General features: G+C 41.6%; 1 protein-coding gene and 1 pseudogene across 2 annotated transcripts in view; both read right to left on the bottom strand.

Moving 5' to 3' along the window:
* Sos2 (SOS Ras/Rho guanine nucleotide exchange factor 2) overlaps positions 1–25,372 on the bottom strand; it is a 111,905-nt gene extending 86,533 nt beyond the window's left edge. For both annotated transcript variants that reach the window (XM_032907861.1, XM_032907860.1), the window contains exon 1: positions 25,005–25,372. In XM_032907861.1, the coding sequence (XP_032763752.1) occupies positions 25,005–25,091 (87 nt within the window). In that variant the 5' untranslated portion in view covers positions 25,092–25,372. The remainder of the gene's footprint in view (positions 1–25,004) is intronic.
* Positions 18,683–23,482, bottom strand: LOC116905564 (annotated as a pseudogene).
* Positions 25,373–27,150: the final 1,778 nt, after the last annotated feature.

Raw genomic sequence — 27,150 nt, forward strand, 5'->3', positions numbered from 1 at the left:
TTAATTTGGTGTTCCTTCAAATAGTTGATTCCTGGGTGCTGATATGTCCAGATAAACATTTGAGTATTCTGCTCAGAGAGAGTTAACACTTAAATTAGTAGAATTAGAAAGCTAGATTGTTCTTCCCAGTGTGGGCAGCTTCAATCATGTGAGTAAAAGACTAAATAATAAAAAATTATTTTATCTTCTGAGTAGTAAGGAATCTTTCTCATTCCTCATTAGATTTGAGATGATCTATTGGTTTCCTGCCATTGAGACTAAGGTTCACACTCAAACTCACAGCATTGGCCCTCCTGATACTCAGGCTGCAACCATGCTGGCAACTCTCCAGACTCTGTGGCTTAATAAAAGCAGACCTCAGACTTCTCAGCTGCTCAAAACGCACAAGGCAATTTCCTCATAGTAAATCGCTTTTAAAATGTGTATACATGCATGCATGTAATTAATTCTGTTTCTCTGAGACTCCAGACTAGTATACTCATGCAGGACAAAACTACTTTACAAAAAAAACATGACTCCTATTCAGAAAACTAGACTGTGAAATATTAAAGATATGACAAATTAATGATATTTGCTGTGTGAGTTATTAGACATAAGTATATCAATTCTTCCCAAACTAACTCATAAAGTCAATAAAATCTCAAACAAAGGAGCTTGTAATTCAATTATCAAGATAACTTTCTCTCTATATATATACATATATATGTATGTATAGATATGTATATGTACACACACACATATATATATGTGTGTGTATATATATATGAAAAATGTTGTAGGGATGGATGGTACTGGGCTTTGTATTTTTAGGTGGGCAATTATATCTTATCAATTGTATCTAAGGTTATTGTGTTGTGTGTTCTTTCATGTGTAGATTTAAGTGTAGTGGAGTGTGGGGCAGCTAGTCTGGGCTGCCACGGAATTGAAATGTGTGCTTCTGGCAAGACATCCAGTAGATATCTTGGGGCACTGCAGTGATGGATCTAGTGGGGATAAAAGACAGCCTTTTTTTTATTTTTTTATATTTTTACAACAACAGAAAAATATCTAAGAAAATTAATCTACCATTTACTATTTATTCTTTTACTCTGGTCTACTGTATGCTTAATAAATTCACTCATTCCAAACCTAAAACACGTTGGCTATCGTAGACCATTCGCAAGACCATATAAAACAACATATATCATATATAACAAAATATACATGATAATGCAAATTACATAAAGCACGGCTTAATGATCAAAACAATATTAACAAAAGACACTAGATTAAAAGAACGCATATGATAGGGTCAAGATAAGACAAAATTGTGGGGCATGGTAGCACACGTCTTTAATCCAGCCCTGAGGCAGAGGCAAGTGGATCTCTGCAAGTTCCAGGGCAGTTTGGTCTATATAGCAAGTTCCTTCTGTAATACTAGGTACGTAAGATTACATAGTGAGACCCTGTCTCAATAAATAAATGTACAATATTAAATTTTTAAAAGGTCAAAATTAAACCACTGCTTAGGAACACAGGGGAAAAGGAAAAGACTTAAGCAGGTAACCTTTATATATAATTTTTATTAAGTGTTTTAATAAGAAAAATGTTGGCAATGTACTACCTAACCTGGATGACAGTTAAATATCTATGTTTTCTAATTGTGTCAAATGCTTAAAAAGTGAACCATCCGGCATGCTGCGGTGATTTAACAGAGATGAGGCAAATCAAGGCGTTAAGTTACCACTAAAATAATTTAAAATAATACCCGTAGTATCCAGTTCACTGAATAAAATTAAAAGGATAGAAACTTGAGACAGCATAGCTTGCAAATTTGAGAGCAAATGGACTACATTCATGTAGCAAACACCAACTAGTTCCAGACAGGAAGAGCACATGCCTAGTAACAATGGTTTCCGATCTAATCCAACAAATTATCAATGAAATACAATAGTAAAATAAAGGCATTCTTAGACATAGAAAGGTGAAAAATTGTATCTCCTATGAACTATTTCTCATTGAGACTGTGATATATACAACACTAAAAGAAAATTATAAATCAAGAATGAGATAATAAGGATGTGGAGAAAGAGGAACACTCCTCCATTGTTGGTGGGATTGCAAGCTGGTACAGCCCCTCTGGAAATCAGTGTGGAGGTTCCTCAGAAAATTGGACATTGAACCTGAGGACCCAGCTATACCTCTCCTGGGCATATATCCAAAAGATGCTCCAACATATTAACAAGGACACATGCTCCACTATGTTCATAGCAGCCTTATTTATAATAGCCAGAAGCTGGAAACAACCCAGATGCCCTTCAACAGAGGAATGGATACAGAAAATGTGGTACATCTACATAAAGGAGTACTACTCAGCTAACAAAAACAATGACTTCATGAAATTCATAGGCAAATGGACAGAAGTAGAAAATACCATCCGGGGCTGGACAGATGGATCAGCGAGTAAGAGCACTGACTGCTCTTTCAGAGGTCCTGAGTTCAAATCCCAGCAACCACACGATAGCTCATAGCCATCTCTAATGTGATCTGATGCCCTCTACTGGTGTGTCTGAACACAGCAACAGTGTACTCATATACATAAAATAAACAAACAATTCTTTAAAAGAGTATCATCCTGAGTGAGGTAATCCAATCACAAACAAAACAAAACAAAACAAAACAAAACACCACATGGTATGCACTCACTGATAAGTGGCTGTTAGTCCAAAAGCTCAAATTACCGAAGATACAATCCACAGACCACATGAAGCTCAAGAAGATGATCAAACTGTGCATGCTTTAGTCCTTAGAAGGACTATTAATAGGAGGAAATACGGAGACAAAGTGTGGAGCAGAGACTGAAGGAAAGGCCATCCAGAGACTGCCCCACCTGGAGATCCAGCCCATATACATACAGCCACCAAATCCAGACACTATTGCAGATGCCAAGAAGTGCATGCTGTCAGGAGCCTGATATAGCTGTCTTCTGAGAGGCTCTGCCAGAGCCTGACAAACACAGAAGCGGATGCTTGCAGCCACCCATTGAACTGAGAATGGGGTCCCCATTGGAGAAGTTAGAGAAAGGATTGAAGGAGCTGAAGGGGTTTGCAACTCCATAAGAACAATACTACCAACCAGAGCTCCTAGGGACTAAACCACCATCCAAAGAATATATATGGACAGATTCATGGCTCCAGCTGCATATGTAGCAGAGGACAGCCTTGTTGGGCACCAATGGGAGGAGAAGCCCTTGGTCCTGCCAAGGCTGGACCTCCCAGTGTAAGGGAATGTCGGGGTGGGGAGGCAGAAAGGGGTGGGTGATTGGGTGGGGGAACACCCTTATAGAAGAAGGGGGAGGAGGAATGAGATAGGGGGCTTATGGACGGGAAACCGGGAAAGGGGATAAATTTAAAAAATCCAATAAAAAAAATCACAGCTTAAATTTAATATATACTTTTAGCTTGTTAACTGTGATTCAATATATGAGCATGAAGTACTCAATGTATGTTTTGTACCTAAAGAATTCAGATAGTTTCTACTCTTTCCCTTACTATTCTTGGAAAGTTTATGGGCATTAAAGTTCTGAAAAATAAAAGACCAAAAAAAATGAGAAAATAATGGGATATAGGAAAATGAAAATCATCAATACAGAAGAAAGGAAGGAATGCCCAGGATTAATGAAAAGGAATTACATGACAAGAGCCAACAGCAGGCGTGAGGGTCACCAGTGCAGATGGGCCGTCTCGGAGGACTGGGGGAACTGTCTCAACAAGATGAAACCAAGCGCGTACTTATCAAATAAAGTCTCTGAGAGAATCCTGAGATGACTGACAGAGAGTCTGAGTCTGAGGCTCAGTGCCTGGAAAGCTATACATATAAGGAAACAAGATAATTATTAATGCCAGCAAATAATTATTAGTGCCATTAAAAGCAAAAAAGGGTGCTTTAATACAAACAGCATGAGTCTTAATAATATAACTATGAACCCAACCAAATAAACAAACAACATGTGGAAGGGAGGCAGAAAGGCCTGGGAAAAGTGCTTCCTCTCTCTCACACTGTCTACTTCTTCCCCATGCCAAGGAGACCCAGGAACATCTTCACTGTACACACCCACGGATCCTTGGTATAAAAACGTTCCCATGTATGTATGTATGTATGTATGTATGTATGTATGTATGTATGTATGTATATGTGTGCAGACATGCACCTGCCACGGTACAGGTAGAGGTCAGAGGACAATCTGGAAAAGTCAGTTCTGTTCCTCCACCACATGGGCTTGGGTTTAAACTTGGGCATCAGGCCTGGCAGCAAAAGCCATCTTGCCCACCATGAGAACCCGATTTCCATGAAGCGTTCATGTGGTGAGTGCACTTGAGGCATGACTGCTCGCTCTAGAGCAAGCCTGTAAGAGCCCTACTCAGTGAAGTTCTGCACATGAAGACTAAGAAAGAGTCTAACTGGAAGTAAATGTTTCCTGTGATTGTGACTTTGGTAAATAACCGGCAAAGCAGCTTTAGAACTAAGTAAGCATCAGGGTTTCTCATGCCAAACTTCTTTTTTTATTGGATATATTTCTTTATTTACATTTCAAATGTTATTCCCTTTCCCAGTTTCCTGTCCATAAGCCCCTATCCCCTCCCCCATATAGGTGTTCCCCCCATCCACCCCCCCTTGGACCCCCTCACATGCCCCTTACACTGGAGGTCCAACCTGGGCAGGACCAAGGGCTTCCCCTCCCACTGGTGCCCCAACAAGGCTATCCTCTGCTACACATGCAGTTGGAGCCCTGGGTCAGTCCATGTATAGTCTTTAGGTAGTGGCTTAGTCCCCTAGAAGCTCTGGTTGGTTGGCATTGTTGTTCTTATGGGGTTGCAAACCTCTTCAGCTCTTTCAATCCTTCCTCTAATTCCCCTCAAGGGGGTCCTGTTCTCAGTTCGGTGGTTTGCTGCTAGCATTGACCTCTGTATTGGACATGCTCTGGATGTGTCTCTCAGGAGAGATCTATATCCAGTCCCTTTCAGCATGCACTTTTTAGTTTCATCCATCTTATCTAGTTTTGGTGGCTGTATATATATGGGACACATGTGGGGCAGGTTCTGAATGGCCATTCCTTGAGTCGCTGCTCTAAACTTTGCTTCCCTATCCCCTCCTATGATATTTTTGTTCCCCCTTTTAAGGAGTGGAAGCATCCTCATTCTGGTCATCCTTCTTCTTGAGCTTCCTGTGGTCTGTGGATTCATGCCAAACTTAATTTCAAATAGAAAGCAGTCTGGCCATACCACCCCAAACACTCAATCCCGTCAAATAAGAAAAGTCGTAAGAATAACATGCCATGTCAATATTGCTTCTAAAATACCTTAAAAACCTAACAGGCAATAAAATTACCATGAGGAGGGATACTCTCCACAAGGAGACTGACAAGTCAGACCTGCACTGCGGTTATACATTTTCGATGCCAGAATGTATTTTCTTTATACATACACTGTAAGAATAATCATATACTGTAAGAATAATCATAACATACATGTAGAGACAAACTGAAACAGTTATCTAAAAGCTATTTTTAGAAAACAGAAATGTGTAGACTGTGTTTGCTACTTTGTGGGTTCTTCTTTCTTCCACTCTTCTCCACTCCTTTTCTACTCTTTCAATCCCCTAACACTAGACAGGAGGGAAGAGGGAAGAGACCCCTGAATAAAGTCAGGGGTCAGAATGAGGGCAACATTATTGCTAGACTAATTCCTTCTGATTAGCAGCGTTAAGTTCCTTGGGGCAAGTTTGATATTTACCATCAGGATATCTAATTCTTCCTCCTCCTCCTCTTCCTCTTCTTCCTCCCTTCCTCCTCATCTTCCTCCTCTTCTTCTTTTTTTTTTCTTTTCTTTTTTTCCGGAGCTGGGGACCGAACCCAGGACCTTGCGCTTGCTAGGCAAGTGCTCTGCCACTGAGCTAAATCCCCAACCCCCTTCTCTTCTTCCTCCTCCTCCTCCTCTTCCTCCTCTTCCTCTTTCTCCTCTTCCTCTTCCTCTTCTTCCTCCTCCTCCTTCTCTTCCTCCTCCTTCTGTTCGTCCTTCTTCGTGCAGGACTACTTAACAATCCTTGACCAACAACAACCAACAGCAAGCCACCCTGTCTCTCAGGACCCCTAGCACTTATATACTCTCTGAAAAGTCCCCAGAACTCCTAACATCACACGACTGCAGAGACTCTCTGCAGCTGGCAAAATCACACCCCTGCTAGAGCTCGAGGCAAATCATCATCAGCTGCTGTGGGCAGTCTGAAGCAGCCCTACAGCCCCACACCTGGGATTAAAACAAAAACAAATTCTTATAATATTTCTATGTTTTATTTTTTTAAGAAACCAAAACTTCAAAATTAATCTACAGAATGTTTCTACTAATTATGTTTTTCAGATTTCTGCATTTACAATCAAATAAAAAAAATCTTGTTAGTACATTTGTTCCATCAACTAACATTCTCATGAAAATGTAGTAATTTCTCCATCTGCACTTTCTGACTGACTTCTAGTCTAAATTTTTTATTAAATATTTCCAGAAATACAAATGCCTCACTGTCATTTAAGTCCTACACGTAGGTCAAGGGTAGAGGCTGGTTGGTTTTCTAAGTTTTATAGTTTAAAGGGCGTACAATTTAGACTTATGACCTATTTGAATTATTGTCATGAACGATGTGGTAATTCTGCTTACGGCTCACATGCTGCATATGGACAGCTAATCATTTCACCATATCGACGAGGCAGTCTTCTCTGAACCATTACAAAAGTCAGTGTACACACACATGCACATGCTTACTCGGGGTTGTCTGTTCGATTCCACTGGCTTTGTTGATTGTTTTTAAATCAATGCCACTCAGCTTCGACAGCTGTTTATAACTGCGGCTGAAATTAAGCCAGGCCTGGTGGTGAATGCCTTTAGTAATCCCAGCCCTCTGCAAGCTGAGGCAGGAGGACTGCTATTTAAAGCCACCTACGCTGTTTAATGAGATTCTTGGTTTTGTTTTTGATAGATAGCTATGTGATAATGTTTATTTTCCAATATTTTTTTCTATTTCAAAGTTGCTTACATTGTTTGAGGGCCTTGTTTTATGTAAGAGTTTTTAAAAATTCATGTTATCAATTTTTGCTAAAAAACCTGCTGAGATTTTTAAATGGAATTTTAAGGTCATTTATAGGTCATTTGAAAAAAAAATGGTATATTTATACTGCTGAGTATTCTGATTCAAAGCCAAAGTCTATATGTTTAGATCTTCAATTTCTGTCTTCCTGTATGCATGTGTATGTTTGTATGTTTGTGGTATGTGTACATATACATCTTTGCATGTCAACATGTATCTTCAGCTGTCCATGCTCATGTGTGTAGGTGTGTAGATAGGCATAGAGTACTTTCTATAGCTACTTTCCACATTGTTTGTTTGTTTGTTTATTTTCAAGGAAAAGTCTCTCACTATATAGCCCTGGAACTGACTATGTATCTAGGCTGGCTTTGAACTCATAAAGATCTGCCTGACTCTGCTTCCCCAGTGCTGGATTTAAAAGTGTACACCATTATACCCAATTTTTACATTATTTTACATATTATATTATATAATTATATTACATCCTTTATTAGCAAAGATTGTCTTTGATATTTGAGAGTAATTTTTGAGGAGACCAGTCTGCGAGAAAGAGGTCATCAGCCCGTGAAGAAGTTGTCAGGGAATGCTGAGAGAGACACTGGAGAGACAGTTTCCAAGGGCATCCCTGTGAGATAGAGGTCTGGAAGGTGGTCTAAGGGGTGAATACTCAGAAGAGGAAGCTCATAGTTGAATACCAGACAGAGCTTTTGATTGGCCTCTGCTCTGTGGAGGCTGAAACACGGAAGGCCGTGCTGAAGAACAGAAAATGTTGACCACCCAGAGAGAAGGCAGGAATGCAAATCCACCAAGCATAGGTCGGGGTCTCCTCATTGTATGCTTACTCCAAGTTCCTAGTTGGACTAGAGCTGGTTGTCCTAGAGTATGTGCTCAAAACTGAAACAGCCATTTCAGTTCTGTTCTGGTCAGCTGGTGACTCCTCCCACCTCTGCTTCCTCAGTGCTGGCTGGGGTTACAGGCACCTGGTGGTGCCTCCAGCCTTCTACATGGGTCTGAGGATCCAAATCCAGCACTTTACGGGCTAGGCTGTATTTCTGAGTCCTCAACCTTTGATATCTATTTGCAATATTTTATTAAAATTTTAATGATTTTTTAAAAAACATTTTAAATTGTGTTTATTCATTTAGGGCAGCGCAGGGGTTCTACAGCTGCAGTCCACATGTGAAGGTCAGAGGTCAGGTTACAGGAATTGGTTCTGTCCTTCCCACTGGTGATCAACCCCAGGTAAGAGTCAGGCTTGGAAGCAAATGCTTTTACCAGTTTTGTTTTTCCCTTTACGTCGTGTTTTAAATTATTCAGAATGATTTATCTTATTGGAGTTTATTTTGTTTTTTTTTTGTGTTATTTTTTTCAAAGATAAAGTCTCATATAGACAAGGCTGGCCTGTAGTGTGCTGTGTTTTGGAGGCCGACCTTGAGCTTAATCTTCCTGCCTTCTCTCTGGAATGCTTTGATTACAGGCTCAACACCAGCAACTTCCAGGATTGACCTTTTTTTTTTTTTTTTTTTTTTTGTTTGAGACAGGGTCTCACTTTTTTGGTTGGAACTCCCTATGTAAACCAGGCTGGCCTCAACTTCACAAGGATTCACCTGCCTCTGCCTTCTGAGTACCAAAATTCTTACATAAAAAGAGAGGCTCTCAAATAATGCAAACAACTCTGAAATAGAAAAAATAAAGGAAAACAAACATTATCAGAGAGCTATCTATCAAAAATAAGACTGAGAATTTCATTAAACAACATGGCCTAAATTGTAAACCCTAAAACTACAAAACTTCTAGAAGAAAAAGGAGGCAGAGGCAGGAGGCTCACAAGTTTTGAGACTGTATGACAGAGTCCAGGCCAGTCTGAACTGCACAGTGCAACCAACTGCCTCAGGAAACAAAACCCAAAGTCAAGGGGGTGGGGGAGAATGTTTGTGCTCTGGGCTCGGCAATGATTCCTAAGTGACACACTAGAGGTTAGTCTTAAAAGGGAACAGACTGTGCTTCATAAAGTCCTAAGATCTTCTCAGACATGACCCTGTCTCAAAAGGGAAAAAAACGTTAGTGTTAAAAGAATGAAATCAGGGGTTGGGGATTTAGCTCAGTGGTAGAGCGCTTGCCTAGGAAGGCAAGGCCCTGGGTTCGGTTCCCAGCTCCGGAAAAAAAAGAAAAGAAGAAAAAAAAAAAAGGCACAGTAAAGGTGTCACATCTAAAAAAGAAGCTGAAAAAAGAATGAAATCAACAGTAAATATGTAGTTTACATACCTGATAAAGGACTCATAGCCAGGGGCTAGAAAATGGTTCAGTGGCTAAGAGCACTGGCTACTGCTGCAGAGGACCCAGGTTCAACTCCCAGCATCCACACGGCAGCTCACAGCTGTCTGTACCTCCAGTCTCAGGGGATCCACTGCACTGGGCATGCATGTGTGCACATATCTGTGCACGCAGGAGAAATACCCACACACAAAATAAAATAAATCTTTAAAAGTTCATATCCAAACACAGGAATTCTCAAAATACACTGAGAAAAACAAATTGGGTACAAGATCTGAACACCTGAGCAAAAATATACAGCTAGCAAATCATGTGACAGCTAGCAAATCATGTGACAGCTAGCAAATCATGTGACAGCTAGCAAATCATGTGACAGCTATTCAGCATTGCTAATCATTAGGGAAACAAACCAAAGCCACAAAACACCACTGCATAGCCATTGTATAGCTACGGTTTAATAATAATTATTATTATTGTTATTATATTATTAGTATTATCATTATTAGTATTATTACTTTTTTTTTGAGACAGTTTCTCTGTGTAGCTCTGGCTGTCCTGGAACTTACTCTGTAGATCAGGGTGGCCTTGAACTTAGAGACATGCTCCACCATCGCCTGTTAGCAGGATGGTGAAACTCTAGAAAATAGCCATATAATTTTTCCTTTTTTCCTTTTTTGTTTTTTTGTCTTTGTTTTTGTTTTTTTGGAGGGGATGGGGGGAAGACAGCCTTATGGTTAATAGTATCAGGAATTGAACCCAGGGCTTCATGAATGCTAGGTGAGTGCTCTACCTCTGAGCTATATCCAGAAGCCCCTTTTGCATCTTCTGTTAAGCTAACCAGACTGGCTTGGACCCTAAGCAGACCTCGAACCTGTGATCTTCCTACCTTGGCCTCCTGAGCAGCCAGGATTACAGATCACTACACATGGCTTGACAGTTTCTTGGAAGCTAACTGATCTAATTACTCTTTGGTAATTATCTACAACCTGTACACAAAATGCTTATAGCAATTTTGTTTGTAATAGCCAAGAACCTTAAAATCTGAAAGTACTACAGTACATCTGTGAACTGGAATGCTACTGAACACTGACATGTAAGAAACTATTGACATTTCAACAACATGAATAACTCTTAAAATAATTGCACCAGGTGAAGAAAGTCTCTATTGTAAGATTCCATTAACACAAAACTCTAGAAAATGAAGTCTACAGGGACAGCAGATCAGGGACTGCTGGGGGGATGGGCAGTGGCAAGGGAAGGGAAGGGAAGCACAGCCAGGAGGAAATTTGGGAGCTGAAAGACACAGTACACTGATGTATGTATGTATGTATGTATGTATGTATGTATGTATGTATGTATGTATGTGTGTGTGTATGTGTGTATGTATGTATGTATTTTGACAAGGACTCCCTTCTATCCCAGGCTAGTCTAGAACTCATAATTCTCCTACTTTTGAAGTCTAAATGCTGGGACTATATGCCTGTGCCATCATTCTCAACCCCTGTTCACCATGTTCTGGTTTCACTGATATGTACAGAGGAGAAGAACATACAAACCTACATCCTTTAAATATGTGCAGCTTTTTATACATCATTTATGCCATCAACAAAGCTGTTAAAGACTGTAATAAGTGGGAGAACATTCTCCTGATCAGGGTAGACAGTCGAGAACTATCTGTTGTTTCTGGTTTCCTTCCATTTCCTTACAAGCTGATTCCTAACATACAGGTAAACTCAGACTGTGCTACTATGCCATTAAAGCCACCTGCTAAATAGATTCATAGCATTCATGGCACACTGAAATTATTTGGAGATTGGGGGGAATTAAGAACTTGATAAAAATTTGGTTTCATTGCATTATCTGTAATGTTATGTCAGGGGAGGAGGAGATGGGAAAGTGAAGAAGAGGAGGGGAAAACTGCTCCCCAGTAACAGGATCCACAAAGGGATTTCTACTCATGTCCTATTTCCACAGTCTATTAACAGCCTCTTCTTAAAGTCCATCTCTTGATTAGGTACCTTCTTGACTCTAAATACACTGGTTTGTTTAAAAATGAAGATAAGTAGAGGGTAGCAATCTGATTCTATTTAGTTTTATAATAGGAGAGGGCTTACCATCAAGCAATCAAATATGTAAAAAAAACTATTAATTGAATCTAAAACTTTTGTTATTAAAAATTTCCTGAACAGAACGTCATGTAAACTGTAAACACCTTTCCATAAAGGTAGTCTATAAATCAAAAAAGCACAAGGTAACAGAGTATGTGAATTCAGTATTCTGCAAAACATTACTTAAGTAATGAGTACTTAAATACTTATATGTCATTACTTGTCTTAGTTAGGGTTTTACTGCTGTGAACAGACACCATGACCAAGGCAACTCTTGTAAGGACAACATTTAACTGGGGCTGGCTCATAGGTTCAGAGGTTCAGTCCATTATCATCAAGGAAGGAAGCATGACAGCATCCAGGCAGGCATGGTGCCAGCATAGCTCAGAGTTCTACAGCTTCATCTGAAGGCTGCTAGTGAAGACTGGATTCCAGACAGCTAGGAGTAGGGTCTTAAAGCCTACACCCACAGTGACACACCTATTCCAACAAGGTCACACCTCCAAGTAGTGCCACTCCCTGGGCCAGGCATATACAAACCATCACATTACTGTTGGCAGGTTTAGGAAAAACTAGCATAAAACTTAACTATAGGTATTTTAGAAAAAGACAAAAGTAAAAGGTCTTTTCCTCTTTTAAAATCCTATATCTTTTTTGTATTAATTTCATAATCTCACTAGTAAATAAACTACAGTGAACACAAAAGACCTAACAAAAAATTGTAAGAGAAAACATTTTTTAAAGTGTTAGGTTGGGATAATGGCTCAGTGGGTAAGAACACTTGCTGTTCAATAATGAAGGCCTGAGTTCTAATCCCTAGAACTCAAGTAAAAAGCCAGGTGTGGCTGGACACACCTGTAAGCCCAGAACTGTGTGGGAAGACAGGAGCATCACAGGCTTGCCGACTGCCAGAAGAGCCTCACCTTCAGTAGAGACCCCGTGTCTCACGGGAAGAAGTGGGAAGAGGTTGAGAATGACATCAGCATCCTCCGTCTCTGCTTGAGTGTGTGCACTTGCCCTCACATCTGCACAACACACACACACACAGAGAGAGAGAGAGAGAGAGAGAGAGAGAGAGAGAGAGAGAGAGACCAAACGACCGCAATTATCACACTTGTTTCATTTAATCCAAGTTTAATGATTTCTAGGCTAAACACCCAGCACGGCTTCCATCAGCATAGCTCCTAGACCACTATACGGACTCTTTCTTAGGAAGACATCCCAAACGAGGCGTATGCACACAAGGGATAAACATGACCAGCCTTACTCATCTTTCCCAAATGCCTTCTCTCACGGTGTGGTATGCTGCTGAAAGGGCAATGCAGACGTGCGTACTTATGCTCTGTAACATTAAACAAAGGCACAACTCCAACTGTTTCCATCTAAGTGCTTCCTTCCTTCCGTTCATTTGACTACTGTCACCTGCTGAGATGGCAGGCCATGGGAAAGTCCATCTTACAGATATGCTTCAGGCAATATCTTACTTATTTGGAAAAAATATTCAATGCCAGTTTTCACACATTACCTATTTTTCTTTCTGTCTTAATAGTGTGCATTCAGAAGTGAAGTGGCAGACAAGGGGCAAGTACTAAGGCTCTCATTTGAACTAAAATATCAAGTCAGACTTGGACAAAAGGTAAATATGGTAGGACTAGCTGGCTTGACAATTACCACTGGCCTTAATAATTAAGTTATATAGTGATATTTTCATAAAATGGATTAAGCAGAATTCTAAGATGACCCCCTAATGCCCTGTATAGTCGCTTACCTTGGAGTGTTTTGTTAATATAGCAAGATAGCAATTCTCCGAGCAAGGTACAAAATATGGCAAAGGTCAAGCTACAGAGATGATGGCTCAGTCCCCAGTACCCAGGGTGGGGCAGCTCTCAACCATCTGTAACTCCAGCTCCAGAAATCCAGTGCCCTGTTAACCTTCACCTGCCTTCATGTGACGTACATTCATACAAGCAGAGACACAGGTTAGAAAATGTTAAAGACAAACAAACATGAAAAAGGTGACTGACCCTGAGTTATCAGAAGGGAGATTACCCTCGGTGAGCACGACCGCATCTGGTGAAAACAAAATGTCAGTGAGTGTCTAGAGTGTGAGAAGCAGCAAAGGACCAGGGTCAGCTGCACAGAGGACTGCTTGCTTCACATGCACATGGCCTTGAGTCCAATGCCCAGAACTACAAATGGACACAAGGCAGAATAAGATGAATTCCTATTGAACGGAAAGAAGCAAACCAACAAATTACGATGAACAAATGTGTGTAGGAATGGGGCGTGCTCTCTAGAAGCTTTGGCGTCACTGCTCTACCAACAAGGTAATGAATCCTGTTTAAAATCACATCAGCTTCAAAGAAAAGCACCAGCCTTAGAGGAAACCACAGGCCCAGCCAGAAACGGTGATTTCCCCACTTTGAGACTCTAAGCAGAGAATCAAGCTAAGCTATACCTAAACCTCTGATTAAAAAGACGTATGTGTGTGTGTGTGTGTGTGTGTGTCTGTCTGTCTGTCTGTCTGTCTGTCTGTCTCAGATAAATAAATAGATGTGGCTTTAATCTACAGTTTTGATCACCATTTGTTATCCAGCAGCAGAAAGCTTATACAATAAACATTTAAAGAGAACCTAATATGGTAAGGACTTCCTCTTAGCCAGAACTACCTGTACTGAATCTTCCAGCAATGCTCCAAAGTGACAAGACGGTGGGAAAGAGGAGAGGCGCCCATGCATGCTCTCCAAGCCTGTTAGAAAACAGGGTTGTTTCTTTGGCCACATACCTGTGAATCTACAAGAGTTATTCCACAGATATTAGGGGATTAGGTACTTCTCAACAAGGAATCCCTAACTGTTACCGCAGCAAAACGGATCATCTACAATGCACTCGGCTGGCCTTGTTGTAAACGAGCTCGTTAAGGGCAAGATTCCTGCCAAGAGAAGGAAGGGGCACAGTGAGTGTGGTATGCATGCACTGTAAGAGTCAAGATGGCTTCCTGAGATGGATGACGGGAAGGACCAGGAAAGAAACAAAGCCAAAGGGAAGGCCCTGAGGGAAGGAAGGTTCCACTAGGCTCCAGCCTCTACCATCCAGGGAAGCACTGTGAGAACAGAAAGGAGCCTGAGCTGCTGGAGCCCATGCCCCAGGAATCCTTGGCTCAGGAGACGTACAAATGGGAATGAAAGACCTACACTGTAAAGGTTTTTTCTTAAGTTCACATATGGTATCTTTTCCCATAAAGAAATTTTTAAAGTAAATTTTAATTGTTCCAGTTAATTTTGTCTTTCTTATTCAAATTTAGCATTTTTCTTGCTAAAAGATGCTGCTTATTGATATACTCTATTGATATACTCTATTGATTAGAAAATACACTCTATTGATTAGAAAATGGCAAAATACTTTATACTGCTTTCAGGATAGTCCCCCTAAGTCACCAAGGGGCAAAAAAGAGAAAAACCAGCCGGAGCTCAGGCACAGTGGTAGGCACACCTCGAACCCTCATCGTTCAGGAGGCTGAGGCAAAGACCGGAGCTCAGGGGCAGACAACCCACGCAGGAAAACCCTGTCTGAAGAGGAGCATGCGGAGTGATCATCACTGTCTGACTGTGACACTCCGGAGGAGCTGACTCTTCCTAGCTGTCATGAAGGACTGGACTTTAAGGGAAAGGCTGCCTCTGAAACCTACATCTAGAGACAGAGTACTTAAAGACCCTGCTGTTAGGTACGAGCTGTCAATTGACTTGACTATGGAAAAGGACTCAAACCAGTAATGAAAATTTGATTTGAGCTTCCTAAAACAAATGCTATTTTAAAAAGAACATGGTAGGATAAAATGTATTTTACAATAAATATTACCTCACATAAACTAGAAGTTTTGATTGCCTTGTTCTTTCTTGAATATATTAAACAACTTCTAAGTAGAAAGATTAAAAAGATAATAATCATAGTCACTGGCTGTTTAGTAATGACTGGGAAAGCTGGAAAAGGAAAGGGCAAATGACTCTTAAAATCTGATGACATTGTTTTCCAAGTAAAATGATCTCTGCTTTAAACAGAACCAAAGTCCCAAATGAGTAGCTAACAATTAAAAGCAACTTGATATTAGATTCATTGAACAGTTAGAAAGAACTATTGAATTCGGAATAAAATTTTTAAAAAGTCAAAAGGTTGGATTTAGTTGCTTTAAAAATTTTGTTCATTTATATTAACTTTTGTAAGTTAGTATCTATATAAAAGAAAAGTAAACTTGATTTTATTAGGGGCAGGGTCTTCATATGTAGCCCCTGCTGGCTTTTATACTTACTAAGCACTGGCCTTGAATTTGTGACAGTCTTCCTACTGTAGGCTCTAACTGCGTACCATCAAGGGACTGGAGAAATGACTCATCAGGTAAAGGGCAACGATGCTCTTCCAAAGGACCAGGGTTCAATCCCCAGCACCCATGTGATGGTTCACTGTCTGTAGCATCAATCCCAGGGAATCTAATGCCTCTTCTCACCTCCATGGGCACCAGATAAAATACACATTAAATAAATAAGAAACAAATAAACAAACACACACCACTGTACTAGCTCAAAATAAATGTCAGGGCCGTATGTTTATAGGTGAAAAAAATTAATTCAATATATATATATAGTTTTCTCTGTTACAAAGAAGTATAAGAAGCAACCAAGGTCTTTCAAACATAAAAATATTATATGAGAACATAATTATGTACATGCAGGATACAAAGCTCAGAGAAAAGGCTGACAAAGTTTAAAGCCTAACTTTGCCACCTTCATTTTAAAGAATTGCAGTGCATAGCAAATTCCTTTAGCATTTACATTCCACTGGACACTTTAAAAGGCTTTTAAAAATATATCTATCCTGTGTTTTGCCTGCACTTATGTATGTGCACCACATGTGCATGTCTGGTGCCCATGGAGGTCACAAGAGAGCTTTAGATCTCTTGAAACTAGAGTTACTAAAGGTTGTGACCCACCATGTGAGTGCTAAGAACTGAACTCTTTGTAAGAACCAACCAGCATTTTGTTTTTTGTTTTGTTTTGTTTGTTTATAAGTGAGCCATCTCTCCAGCACTTCCATTAGAGTCTTTTTAACTGTTAAACTATTTTATTGTTACCATCAGATTTGTAATACAAAATTTCTGTAACTACTTGATTTTAACATGAAAAATGTTATATGTCAACATAAAATGTGCAAATGGAGATACATAACAAAAACATTAGAATAAACTTCCAATTTAAGAGGAAGAGTCTAATCAAGAAAGATTAGATTCGAGCCTGGTAAGAGCCACAGAGAAGAATCACCAATGGGTTTTTAAGAATTGGCACAAGGTTTAAGAAGGTAAGAAATCAAGACCTATAGAAAAGAGAGGCAGAAAAAGACAGAAAGAGGAAGAGACAGAGAAAGAAGCCAGGAAGGTTTCAAGTTTTGAAAGATAAGAGTTTTTTGGTTTTAAAAGATGATTTGTGGGGTTGGGGATTTAGCTCAGCAGTAGAGCACTTGCCTAGCAAGCGCAAGGCCCTGGGTTCCGTCCCCAGCTCCGAAAAAAAGAAAAAAGAAAAAAAAAATGATTTGTAAGGCAAAAGAGACGAACCAGCAAATACTGCTAATCGATCAATTACAAAAGAACTAAAAAGTGTTTTGTTAAGAGGTGTGGTAGGATTTACAAAGTGATAAATGATTTAATAAAGATAACTTAGGGGGCTGGGGATACATAACAGTCTCATGAGAAAGAAACATGAGGAAGAGAGGGTAAAGGGAAGAGGGAAGGAGGGAAGGAGGGAAGGAGGGAAGGAGGGAGGGATGGAGAAAGGGAGGGAGGATAAAGAAGACTTGAACTTCCTAGAACAGCTAGAACTTTCTACATGTTATTTTCACTTTGTTGCTTAATTTTTAAACATTTATTTGTGAATTTGGAATTTATACTTCATACATTTCAAAAAGCTTTCTACTAATTATCACATATTTTTATGAAAAGAAGTTTTGGTTGTTAATTTTTAACATTGTTACATGAAATAATTCTAAATCCATTAGTTCCATTAAAATTCCTCCCACAGTCAAGTATGCAGCCTAACCTAGGATATAATCAAACTTCGAACTCCTTGAATGAAAGGCCATGATTAATATAATAGACATATATTTGATTTATGTCAAGCGGTTACACAGGTAATGCTTTAGATACTCAGCATAAAATATTTTAATGGAATATTATTGCTCCAAATATACCATACTAAAATTAAACTGATAATAGAAAAAGGTTACTAAATCATGGCTGACAAGGAGCTAAATGCACCAAGTTAAAATGCATTCCTAATGCTCAACCGGTCTGGCTGAACCCCTTGGGTCAGTTTGGGTCATTATTACTTTGGAATAATTCCAAACCACTCCCATGGGTTCTATTGTTCTAGTCAGCACTTTCGGAAATCCAGAACAGGCTCCATGTTAAAAATTTAAAAACCATAGGCTGTCCATCAGTTTCTGAATTTATTCTTTTTTGTAAGTGTACTTGACATTTTAATGAGTTCACGAGGCATCCCCAGGTTAATTTCTGCAGTAGTTTTTACATACTAGTCCCTGGGCTGCTCCAGCTGATCGTCAGTTCATATAGTGCTACTCAAAGACAGAAAGCAGCATGGTTACCTCTCAAAAAAAGAATCACACTGAGCAGGGTGGGGCTTGGTGCAGCTCGGAACAGAGAAGCTTCTCAGGACTGCACAAAGTAGGGATTCCCAAGCACCACAGGAAAAAAAGAGAAAGAAAGAGGGGAGGATGGGGAGGGGGAGAGAAGAGAAAGTCTGTTACAATGAAGGCCATAACACTGTTGCAAATGTATGAATGGCCCTGGGTGAAACTCATATACCCAATTACAGAGTACCCACCCACTGTTCCACATAGTTCTGAGAATGCCTTCCCAGCCTGCAATCTTTCAGTTTCTACTTAGTACTGGATGTTACAATGTGTAAGAAAGATCCAAGTTTTAGGCAAAATTATCTATCTAAACACCGGCAGTCTCTCTGTAGAAGGTAGTCTTCTCAGACGGCAACAGCTTTCAGCACCCTCAGGGACCCACTACACTGAAACAGTATGCCCAACACAGTAACAATTCTCCCACATTCCTTACCCAGTATTATAACTCTGCATGAATGAATAAACAGTCCTCGGACTATCGTTATACATCGGTGTGGGACCCACTGGCCAGGGCTCTTAGGCTAATGTTCAGACACTCCACCTCAAGTTCTGCCACGTACACCCAGTGACCGCAAACTGCCTCGCAGGTGAAGAGCTTATAGAGAACGTCTCCGATTGGAGGACAGAAGATGGGCGGGGTGGGCCAGGTAAAGGATTTTAGAGTAATGCTGCACGGGAGTGTGTATGGGAGATTACTATACTTTCTGTATTCCTAGTCCAAGTCTTGAGTGACTGCATGTTTGTGCAAACTACACTTCTACTTTAGAGGAGGGAGCGCAGTCTGTTAGGAAAGCATTTTCTTAGGGGAATCTGACCGCATCTCTCTCAAAGTGGTTTACTTTCTAAGTCTTTTGGGTGACATGGCTGTATTCTATTCCCACCTCCTTAACAGTGGGACAGGTGCTGGGGAACTCATCCCTGTGAGGAACGCCCTTGTAGGCATTCCTCAGGGATCTCCAGATGCCCATTCCTCTAGAAATATCAAAGTTGTATTTGCTGGCCACCACCTTGACAGCAGGTGGCAGTCCACTAATGTCATATCATTGCCATCCAGAAATCTACAAGTGGAAAACTTGATGTCCTCTGTGTTTTCTCATCAATTTCATGAGAGGAGAATTCAGATATTCCTCTAGTTTCTGCAGTATTTTCAAGGGCCCCCTCTCAAGTGTTTCATTAGCCCCTGGCCTTGAGGTCTTGATATAAGCAGAGAATTTGACAAAGATGTTCCAGCAGTGTTTGACTAGGGTGGGGGAGGGGGGTTGATGAAAGATTTAAGTACTTGGTAGGTGGGCAGGATAAGACTTGTTCAAAAACTTCCTCAACCTTATTTACATCTGTTTTGACTTCACTGTTGAAAGTTATATGTGCTGGGTGGGTTCCTGGAGTCTGCGGGGTCACAGGCTTCCTTTTAAATTCAGTGGTTGTGACCCTAAACAACTCCTTTGAGCCCAGGAACCATGACGAGCCTCTGTAAGGGGGTGATTTCCTATGCTTTCTCCATCTGCCGGCTTCGATGGAGAGCTGGGCGAGGGGCTCTTTGTCCTCCACTTTCAGGGGCATCGACAGCCATGGTTGACAGGGCCAGGGGATGCCAATGAAGCTGTGGTTCTGGAGCTGCTGGGGCTGCAGTCCGGCTGTCACTCCATCCTTGGCTTCACCTCACCCCTCCTGCACATCTCATTACTGGACCTCACCTGGAAGTGCAACCCTTCCGAAACCCAGTTAAGACCAGGTTAATCTAATGCTACAGGAATGCCGACCCTACCGGACTTCCTGTTCTCTGGTGAGCTTAGCTTGATCTACATATAACCTGCATCTGATCTTCTCCTGGCTCAGAAGACAAGCCAATGCCTACCTTCTCCTTTGCTGCAAATCTTTTCTTCTGCTGTATTTTGTCAATCATATGATCTTTCAGAGAACTGCTTGCTAATTAGTCTGCTCTCAGCCTCTCTACCACAGCTACCTAGAATGCAAGCTTTATAACAGTAGGACCCTTCCCAGACTTCAATGTTAAAACTACTGCTGACACATAAGAGGCACTCAGTAACACGGTTACCTATAATCTCCAGAATTTAACCTCCTCAAAGACGGCTTCTTGACTCGATTATACATCAGTGACACCAACTTTATTTTCTCAAATCACCCTACAAATCTTCTGGAGAGAAAAGATCCAGTTTATCTTCTAAAATGAACTCCAAGAAGCAGAGGTACGAAGCAAAACATCTGGAACTTTCAGAATCCACAAATCCATTTCTTAGCCTTCTTTTACTTTACCATACACAATTAATCAACCAGACATTTTCTCACATCATTAAGATCATACTGCCACAGAGTAGGAGGTCAATATTTAACCCAAATCAAATTATACCCAGGAACTCTGCTTGCTCTCTGTATATTTAAAACCACGGATGATAAGACAACATTTTCTTTTCCAAGTCTAGACTGATAAAACCATACAGAAAAGGTGGTGATAAATAATAATAATAATAATAATAATAATAATAATAATAATAATAAGACTCAAAACCCTGATTAAATGATCGTAAACAAACTTTTATATGAAAAGTGTTGATTTATTTCAGTCAGATATCGAATAGCACATGCGCAAAGTACCCAAAGCGTTTAAACACAAAGGTTATAAGCTGCATTTACAAGTGCATGCTCTTTCCTCGCTCCCAAGTAATACGATCACGTCACTGTTCTTAGAGAGTAGTGGTAAAGGCATTTATAAAGTTCCTGGCTCTTTTAGGGGTGATGCATAATTTAGCAGTAATGTTAACAATCCATATATTCTCCATTAGTAGTGTCATTTCACCCTGCTTATAGTTCTGTGCGTTTTCAGATGCACTAGGTGAAGCTTTCTTTTAAAGGTAGAGAAAGGGCTGGACATGCTTTCAGTTGTAGGGCACGTGTTTAGCATGCACAGGGTTCAAGCTTCAGCACCAAAAAAAACCTTTTTTCTTTTTTAATTAAAAGGCAAACAAAAAATTCATTTCTTCCTCCAAAAGTACTTCTCATGAATGCATTTTTCAACCTCAGTGCTTTACATAGTAAAATGCATGCTTGATGCTTTTTATTAAAGAAAACTGAACTTTAGACTACGTCTTAATTTTAACTTAAGCGCACGCACGTGTGTGTGTGTGTGTGTGTGTGAGAGAGAGAGAGAGAGAGAGAGAGAGAGAGAGAGAGAGAGAGAGAGAGAGAGAGAGAGAGAGAGACTCACTATGTAGCTCTGGCTAGCCTGGAACTTGCTATGTAGACTAGGCTGGTCCAAACCCACAGAGATCCGCATGCTGCTGCCCCCAGGTGCTGGGATTAAAGTGTGCCACCACACCCAGCATTTTGTTTTGTGTTTTGTTTTTTAGTTTTAAAAACAACTTCCATTGAATCAAATTAAACTCACTCATTTCATGTACTGTTCCAATTTTAGTGGAAGTGCTACAGAAATGAACAACCCTTTCATTTTCAAGTTGACAGGGGTAATTTTGCTAAATTCACACAAACACATGCACACTCTGTGTTCATTTTTTTAAAAAAATTACCCAAGACTTGAAAATAAGCAAAAACATAACAAAAATAGTAGGCACTTTTCAGTGTGGTACTTAGTTTAAACTTTTGATTACTTTCTATTAACTAATTCATTTAACAAGTCTATAAGATGAATTTATAGAATTCTGGCTGGTCAAGTGCAAATAATTTCTATCTAGTGGAAAGGATGGCCAAAAGTACTCTTATGTTCTTATTTAGAATATTAACTAATTCTATACCTAACCCAATAGCTTTACTATTTCTTCATTAAGTATCCTATAAACACCTAAATGGTCATAGGAATGGATTTGACACCTTTGATTAAATAAAAACCTGAAGGCTGGAGAAGTATAACTCAATGGGTAGAGTGCGGAAGCCCTGGATTCTATCTTGGGGGTTGAGACAGGAGGATCAGAAGTTCAAGGTTACCGATTACTATATGACAAGTTTGAGGCTAGCCTGGTCTATATGTGCCCCTCTCTCAAAAATAAATTAAGTTTAAATTACTGGCATGTGTTCATTTACATTTTGAATGAAGTCATGACTTTACCTTTCTGAAATGTTTTGGTGACCTCACCAGTAGACTATTCTGACTAAGCCAACTTCTCTCTCTCTCCCTCTCTCCCTCTCCCTCTCTCTCTCTCTCTCTCTCTCTCTCTCTCTCACACACACACACACACACACACACACGGAGAAAGATACTAATTACAGAAAAATAAAGTCAAAAATTGCTCATTTATATAAGCTAAAACCTGCATGGTGGTGGTGACAAAGCCCTTTAGTCCCAGCACTCAGGAGACAGAGGCAGGAGGATCTCTTGGGTTCTAGACCAGCATGGTCTACAGTTTGAGTTTCAGGACAGTCAGGGCTACACAGAAAAACCTTGTCTTGAAAAACCAAACAAGAAGCCAAAACCTTCAAAACAGAATTTTTGCCCTAGATAGTTAATACCTTTAGAGAATGCCTTTACTTTTAAAAATTCACCTTTGAGCTGGGAGTGGTGGACACTTTTAATCCTAGCACTTGGTGGGATTAGGGGTGGGGAATTGGTCCTGCAGAAAGGAGTTAGAGACCAACATGGACTACAGAGTGAGTTCTGAAACAGCCAGGGCTACAAAAAGAATCTCTGTCAAAAAAACCAAGTAAACAAAAATGAAAATTCACCTTTGTATTCGAAGGATCTGGCATGGTATCAAGCACGTAAGTTGTGTTCAACAGATGCTAAATGAATTACACCACATAAAATGTGAATTACTCTCAACTAAATTTTTCTAAAAACATAAATGTTTTCCATGGCATGAACTTCAATTCCATAATGGGAAGTTAATAAATTAATATTAGCTGCTTTTAACATTCACCAGAGAAGATGAATTTTTTGTGGATGTGCTTTTTAATATGCAAAAAAATTCCATTACTATGAAGTAATACATTATCTACAAAGCACCTGGGAAACAAACACAACATATAAACACACAGTTCCAGGACCAAAGCAAGAGATGAGGAATGGATGCTAGTTCTGGTTTTATTTCTGATTTATTCTGAAAAATTAAATTCATATTTATGCATCAAGGATTGTGTAGAGTCTAAGCCACCTTTTGCTATCAAAATTATGAATGTGTATATATTTGTATGAATGGCCAACACGGGTTGAGCCGATAAATACATTGCCTTTCTGTGAGGTAGAAGGGCCAATTACTACTACCTAGGTTTTTCCCCTTTGCTTTTAATTCAAAAGAGAATTCATTATCACTACCCGACATGCCTCCCACATCCACAAAGTTCTTTAAAAAGACATGATTTGGTGTGTGCTCCCAAGGAGACCAATAAGTACCTCCTTATGAGAATTATGCCAGTGTCAAATTTGAAATTCTGAAAAATACAATGGAAATGTTTTTACCATTAGAGTGGGCTTGCCTTTCCATTCCTAGACATGTACGATGAATTATTTTCCAAGTGCAGTTGTTGTTGTTGTTGTTGTTCGTGGTTGTGGTGGTAGTGGTGGTGGTGTTGGGGTGGTGATGGTGTGAGTGTCTCTGTCTTGTCTCTTTGAGTGTGTGTTTGTGTGTGTGTGATCTGTGCGTTAGTGGTTTGTGTATAGTGTGTGTGATCTGTGTGTTAGCATATATGGTGTGTGTGTGTGTGTGTGTGTGTGTGTGTGTGTGTGTGTGTGTGTGTGTGTGTGGTGAGAGTCCTGCATGAAGGCTGGGCGGACTTTGCAGACTCAGCTCTTCCCATCACCTTTATGTGGATTCCAGGACTGAAATTCAAGCCATCAAGCCTGTGTTGCTGAATGGCAAATCACCCCTTCCCTAATGAGGTTATCGTTGGCCAAGGATTAAAAGACGATAAATGAATGAATAAGTAAGTACATTCTTGTTTATTTTTCAGAAAAGGAAAAGAGTTACAGGGAGAAGCCCATGTTCAAGAAGTATGACCACTCACCGTGAGCCCATGCAGTTTTCAAATCTACAAGTCTATCTTACAAAAACAATTTAGCAGCAACAAAAAAGCATCGCATAATTACCTAACTTCATGTAAGACTAGCACCAACCAGGAGACACACACCCTAGCAGTGTATCTAATTTTCAAACACTGATTTGCATGAGCTGCCCCTCCCCATTGTCCCTTAACAGTGATTATTACAAGTTCTCACCGATGTGAAGAAACTGACCACATTTTGTGAGGCAATCCTCGTATTCAGGTAAGACTTCTTCAGGAAATGGAGAGGCGCTTTAGATTCACCTCAAGTGCTGGAAAACGAATACTATGACTCACTGACACTTCACACATGTGAAACACAGATCCATATTAGCAAAAACAGCATTGCCTCAACAAGCAAATGGGCAACCGTGGCAAGCAAACCGCCCGAGGCGAACACCCCCAAAGAACTCAATTCAAAGTAGTCACTCGGTCCGAAATCGTGCATTTGTTTTAGAAACTAAAAACCAGCGGGACTTTGTCTTGCCAGAACCCAGCCTGAGGACAACACATTGGTCAACGGCGGAAGTTGCCTGACGAAATGACTGTAAGATGAAATCCAGTTTTATGATCATAACAAAACCTTCCTTCCGGGACCAGGCCAAAAAAGAAAGTTGAGAAAACGTCCTTCGGGATGCAACAGGCAATGAGGAGCACCGGGCTCCCGGCCTGAGAAGGCTGGGTCCCGGCACCCGTGCGAGCGCGAGCCGTGCTCCCTGTTCTCCCCGTTACAAGTTGTGCGAGCTCCCGGCCCGGCCCCCCAGCCCGTCGCCCCGCGGCACCTCCCTCGGCCCCAGCACTGACCTTCCGCAGGGCCGGGACCAACAGTCCCCGCCATTTCGGGCTGTTCTCTTCGCTGAAGAACTCGTAGGGCTGCGGCGCCTGCTGCATGGCCCCGGCCGCAGCGCCTCCGCATCGGAGGCCGGGCCGGTGGCCTGACAGGCAGGACGCAGGCCGCCCGCCCGCCCTCGCCGGGCCGCCGCCTCCCGCCCGGGCCGCAGCTCCGGCCGAGCGCTCGGGGCGGCGCCGGCGGGCGGGCGGGCGGCGATCGCCGAGGCTTGGCGGCCCTGCAGCCCCGAGGAAGCGCGGCGGCCGAGGCGCCCTGCTATCCCCACGGGCGCCTGCCCGCTCGTCTGGTGGCTCCTCCTCCTTTGTCTGGGTGCGCAGCGCGGGCAACGTTGGCCCTGCCCCTGCCCCCCTGACTCCCGCCACGGCCGCGGCGGGCAGACAGCGGCGGCCCGCAGCGTCCCTCATCGCCTCCCCGCCCTCCGCGCAGCCGACGCCGCCGGGCCGGGCTGGGCCGAGTCACCTCCAGAGGGCCCTCGGGGCCGAGTGGGCGCGCGTGTCCGGCGTGCACGGCGCTGGCCGCCCCTCCAGCCCCGCGGGCCGCCGCCGAGCGCCGGGTCCCTGCAGCGGCTGCTCGGGTGGGCCCGGCGCTCGCTCTCCCGAGTCTCGGGAGAAGACCAGCACGGAGCATGCGCGCCGCCGAGCGGGCCCAGGCGCCGGGTGCGGGGCCCGGGGGCCGGGAGGGTAATCGGTCTCTCCTGGGAACGTGCGCCGGGGCGGGCGGCTGTTCCAGACACACTCGGCGGCGGCGTCTGAGTCCTGGCAGACAAACCTGATTCGTGCAGCCCTAGGGGACCCCGGAGCCGTGACTGCAGCTCTGGAAGGCAGAACACGGATGTGGGGAGAAAAGGACATTTGGGCTGATAGGATATTTATTTAACGTGTGCTCTATGTGGCTCCGTTGTATATTTAGGTGATAGTGGCTATTTCATAAAGTCACGTTGTGGGATCGTGGGAAGCGCTTAGCGCCCAGGGCCAAACGACTTCAGTTCGACTTATTTCACCTAAGATCCCTGTGTTAAGAAAAAGAAAAGGCATCCAAAACCTTTCAGATAATGTGCTTTGGTTAATCGTGTTCTTCAAATCCTTTCTACTTAAGGGTCTACAGAACCTGGATCCTGCTATACAGACATACTAATTAGCATCAAATAAAGCTCCTCTGACCCTTTTTTGAGTTGAAGGGGCATGAACTCTGGAAACTTTTTCACTAGCCCAAATTTCATCCCACTAAAATTGCAGAACAAATTGCTCCCAACGGGCTGTAAAACCAGTCATGCACCCAGCCACCAGCAGTGAGGTAGGGAACGAAAGGACAGAGTAAAGGATAACTTGTGCAGTAATTTCAGTTCCAGAATCAGTGGGTGAACACTGTTCTCCCCCAAACACAACACTGTTTTGTCTTCACAAAGAATGGCAGACCGAATAATTAAAGAGATCGCAGGTTTCTGGAGGGGGGTTGTTTTGTTTTTGTTTTTGTTTTTTGTTTGTTTGTTTTCTTTTTTAAATCTAAGTATCCACTGGGTCAAAAAATATGTCCTATGAGGCTGTCGAGGAAAAGGTACCTGCTTCACAAGGCTGACACCCGGAGTTCCACCCTTGGAACCCACGTAAAGGAGAAAAGAACCAGCTCCACAAGGTTGTTCCCTGACCTCTACATCTGAAATGTGGCATGTGTGTGTCGTCGCACGCACACGTACACAATAATACTAAAGTTGTTGAAATGTCTTCTAATAAATGGTCATGTTCATAGTCCTATGTACTAAATATACTCTGGTTTATAGAAAGCCCTTAATTCTCCCACAGTTTCCAGACCCCAGCTATAAAACACAAAGCTGTCAAATTATCAGACTGCGATTGTATTTTCTCATAGGAAAGTCATTGGTGGGAAGTTTCATTCTTTGGCAAAGGATATTGGGAGATTCCCCTGGGCTTAATCTTCTGGCCTGAAGACGTATTTGTTTCGCCAAGCCAGTATTAAGAATGTTTAATTGGTATTACCATTTTAAAATCAATAGCTTTTTTTTTTTTTTTTGTCTATTTCCAGCGTCTCTTGACAAAGATCTGGCAGCACCGTGGCCTACTGCATCTATGCAAAGAAATGAGC

This window comes from Rattus rattus, chromosome 7 (assembly GCF_011064425.1).
Source record: "Rattus rattus isolate New Zealand chromosome 7, Rrattus_CSIRO_v1, whole genome shotgun sequence".
In the NCBI taxonomy this organism is placed as follows: Eukaryota; Metazoa; Chordata; class Mammalia; order Rodentia; family Muridae; genus Rattus; species Rattus rattus.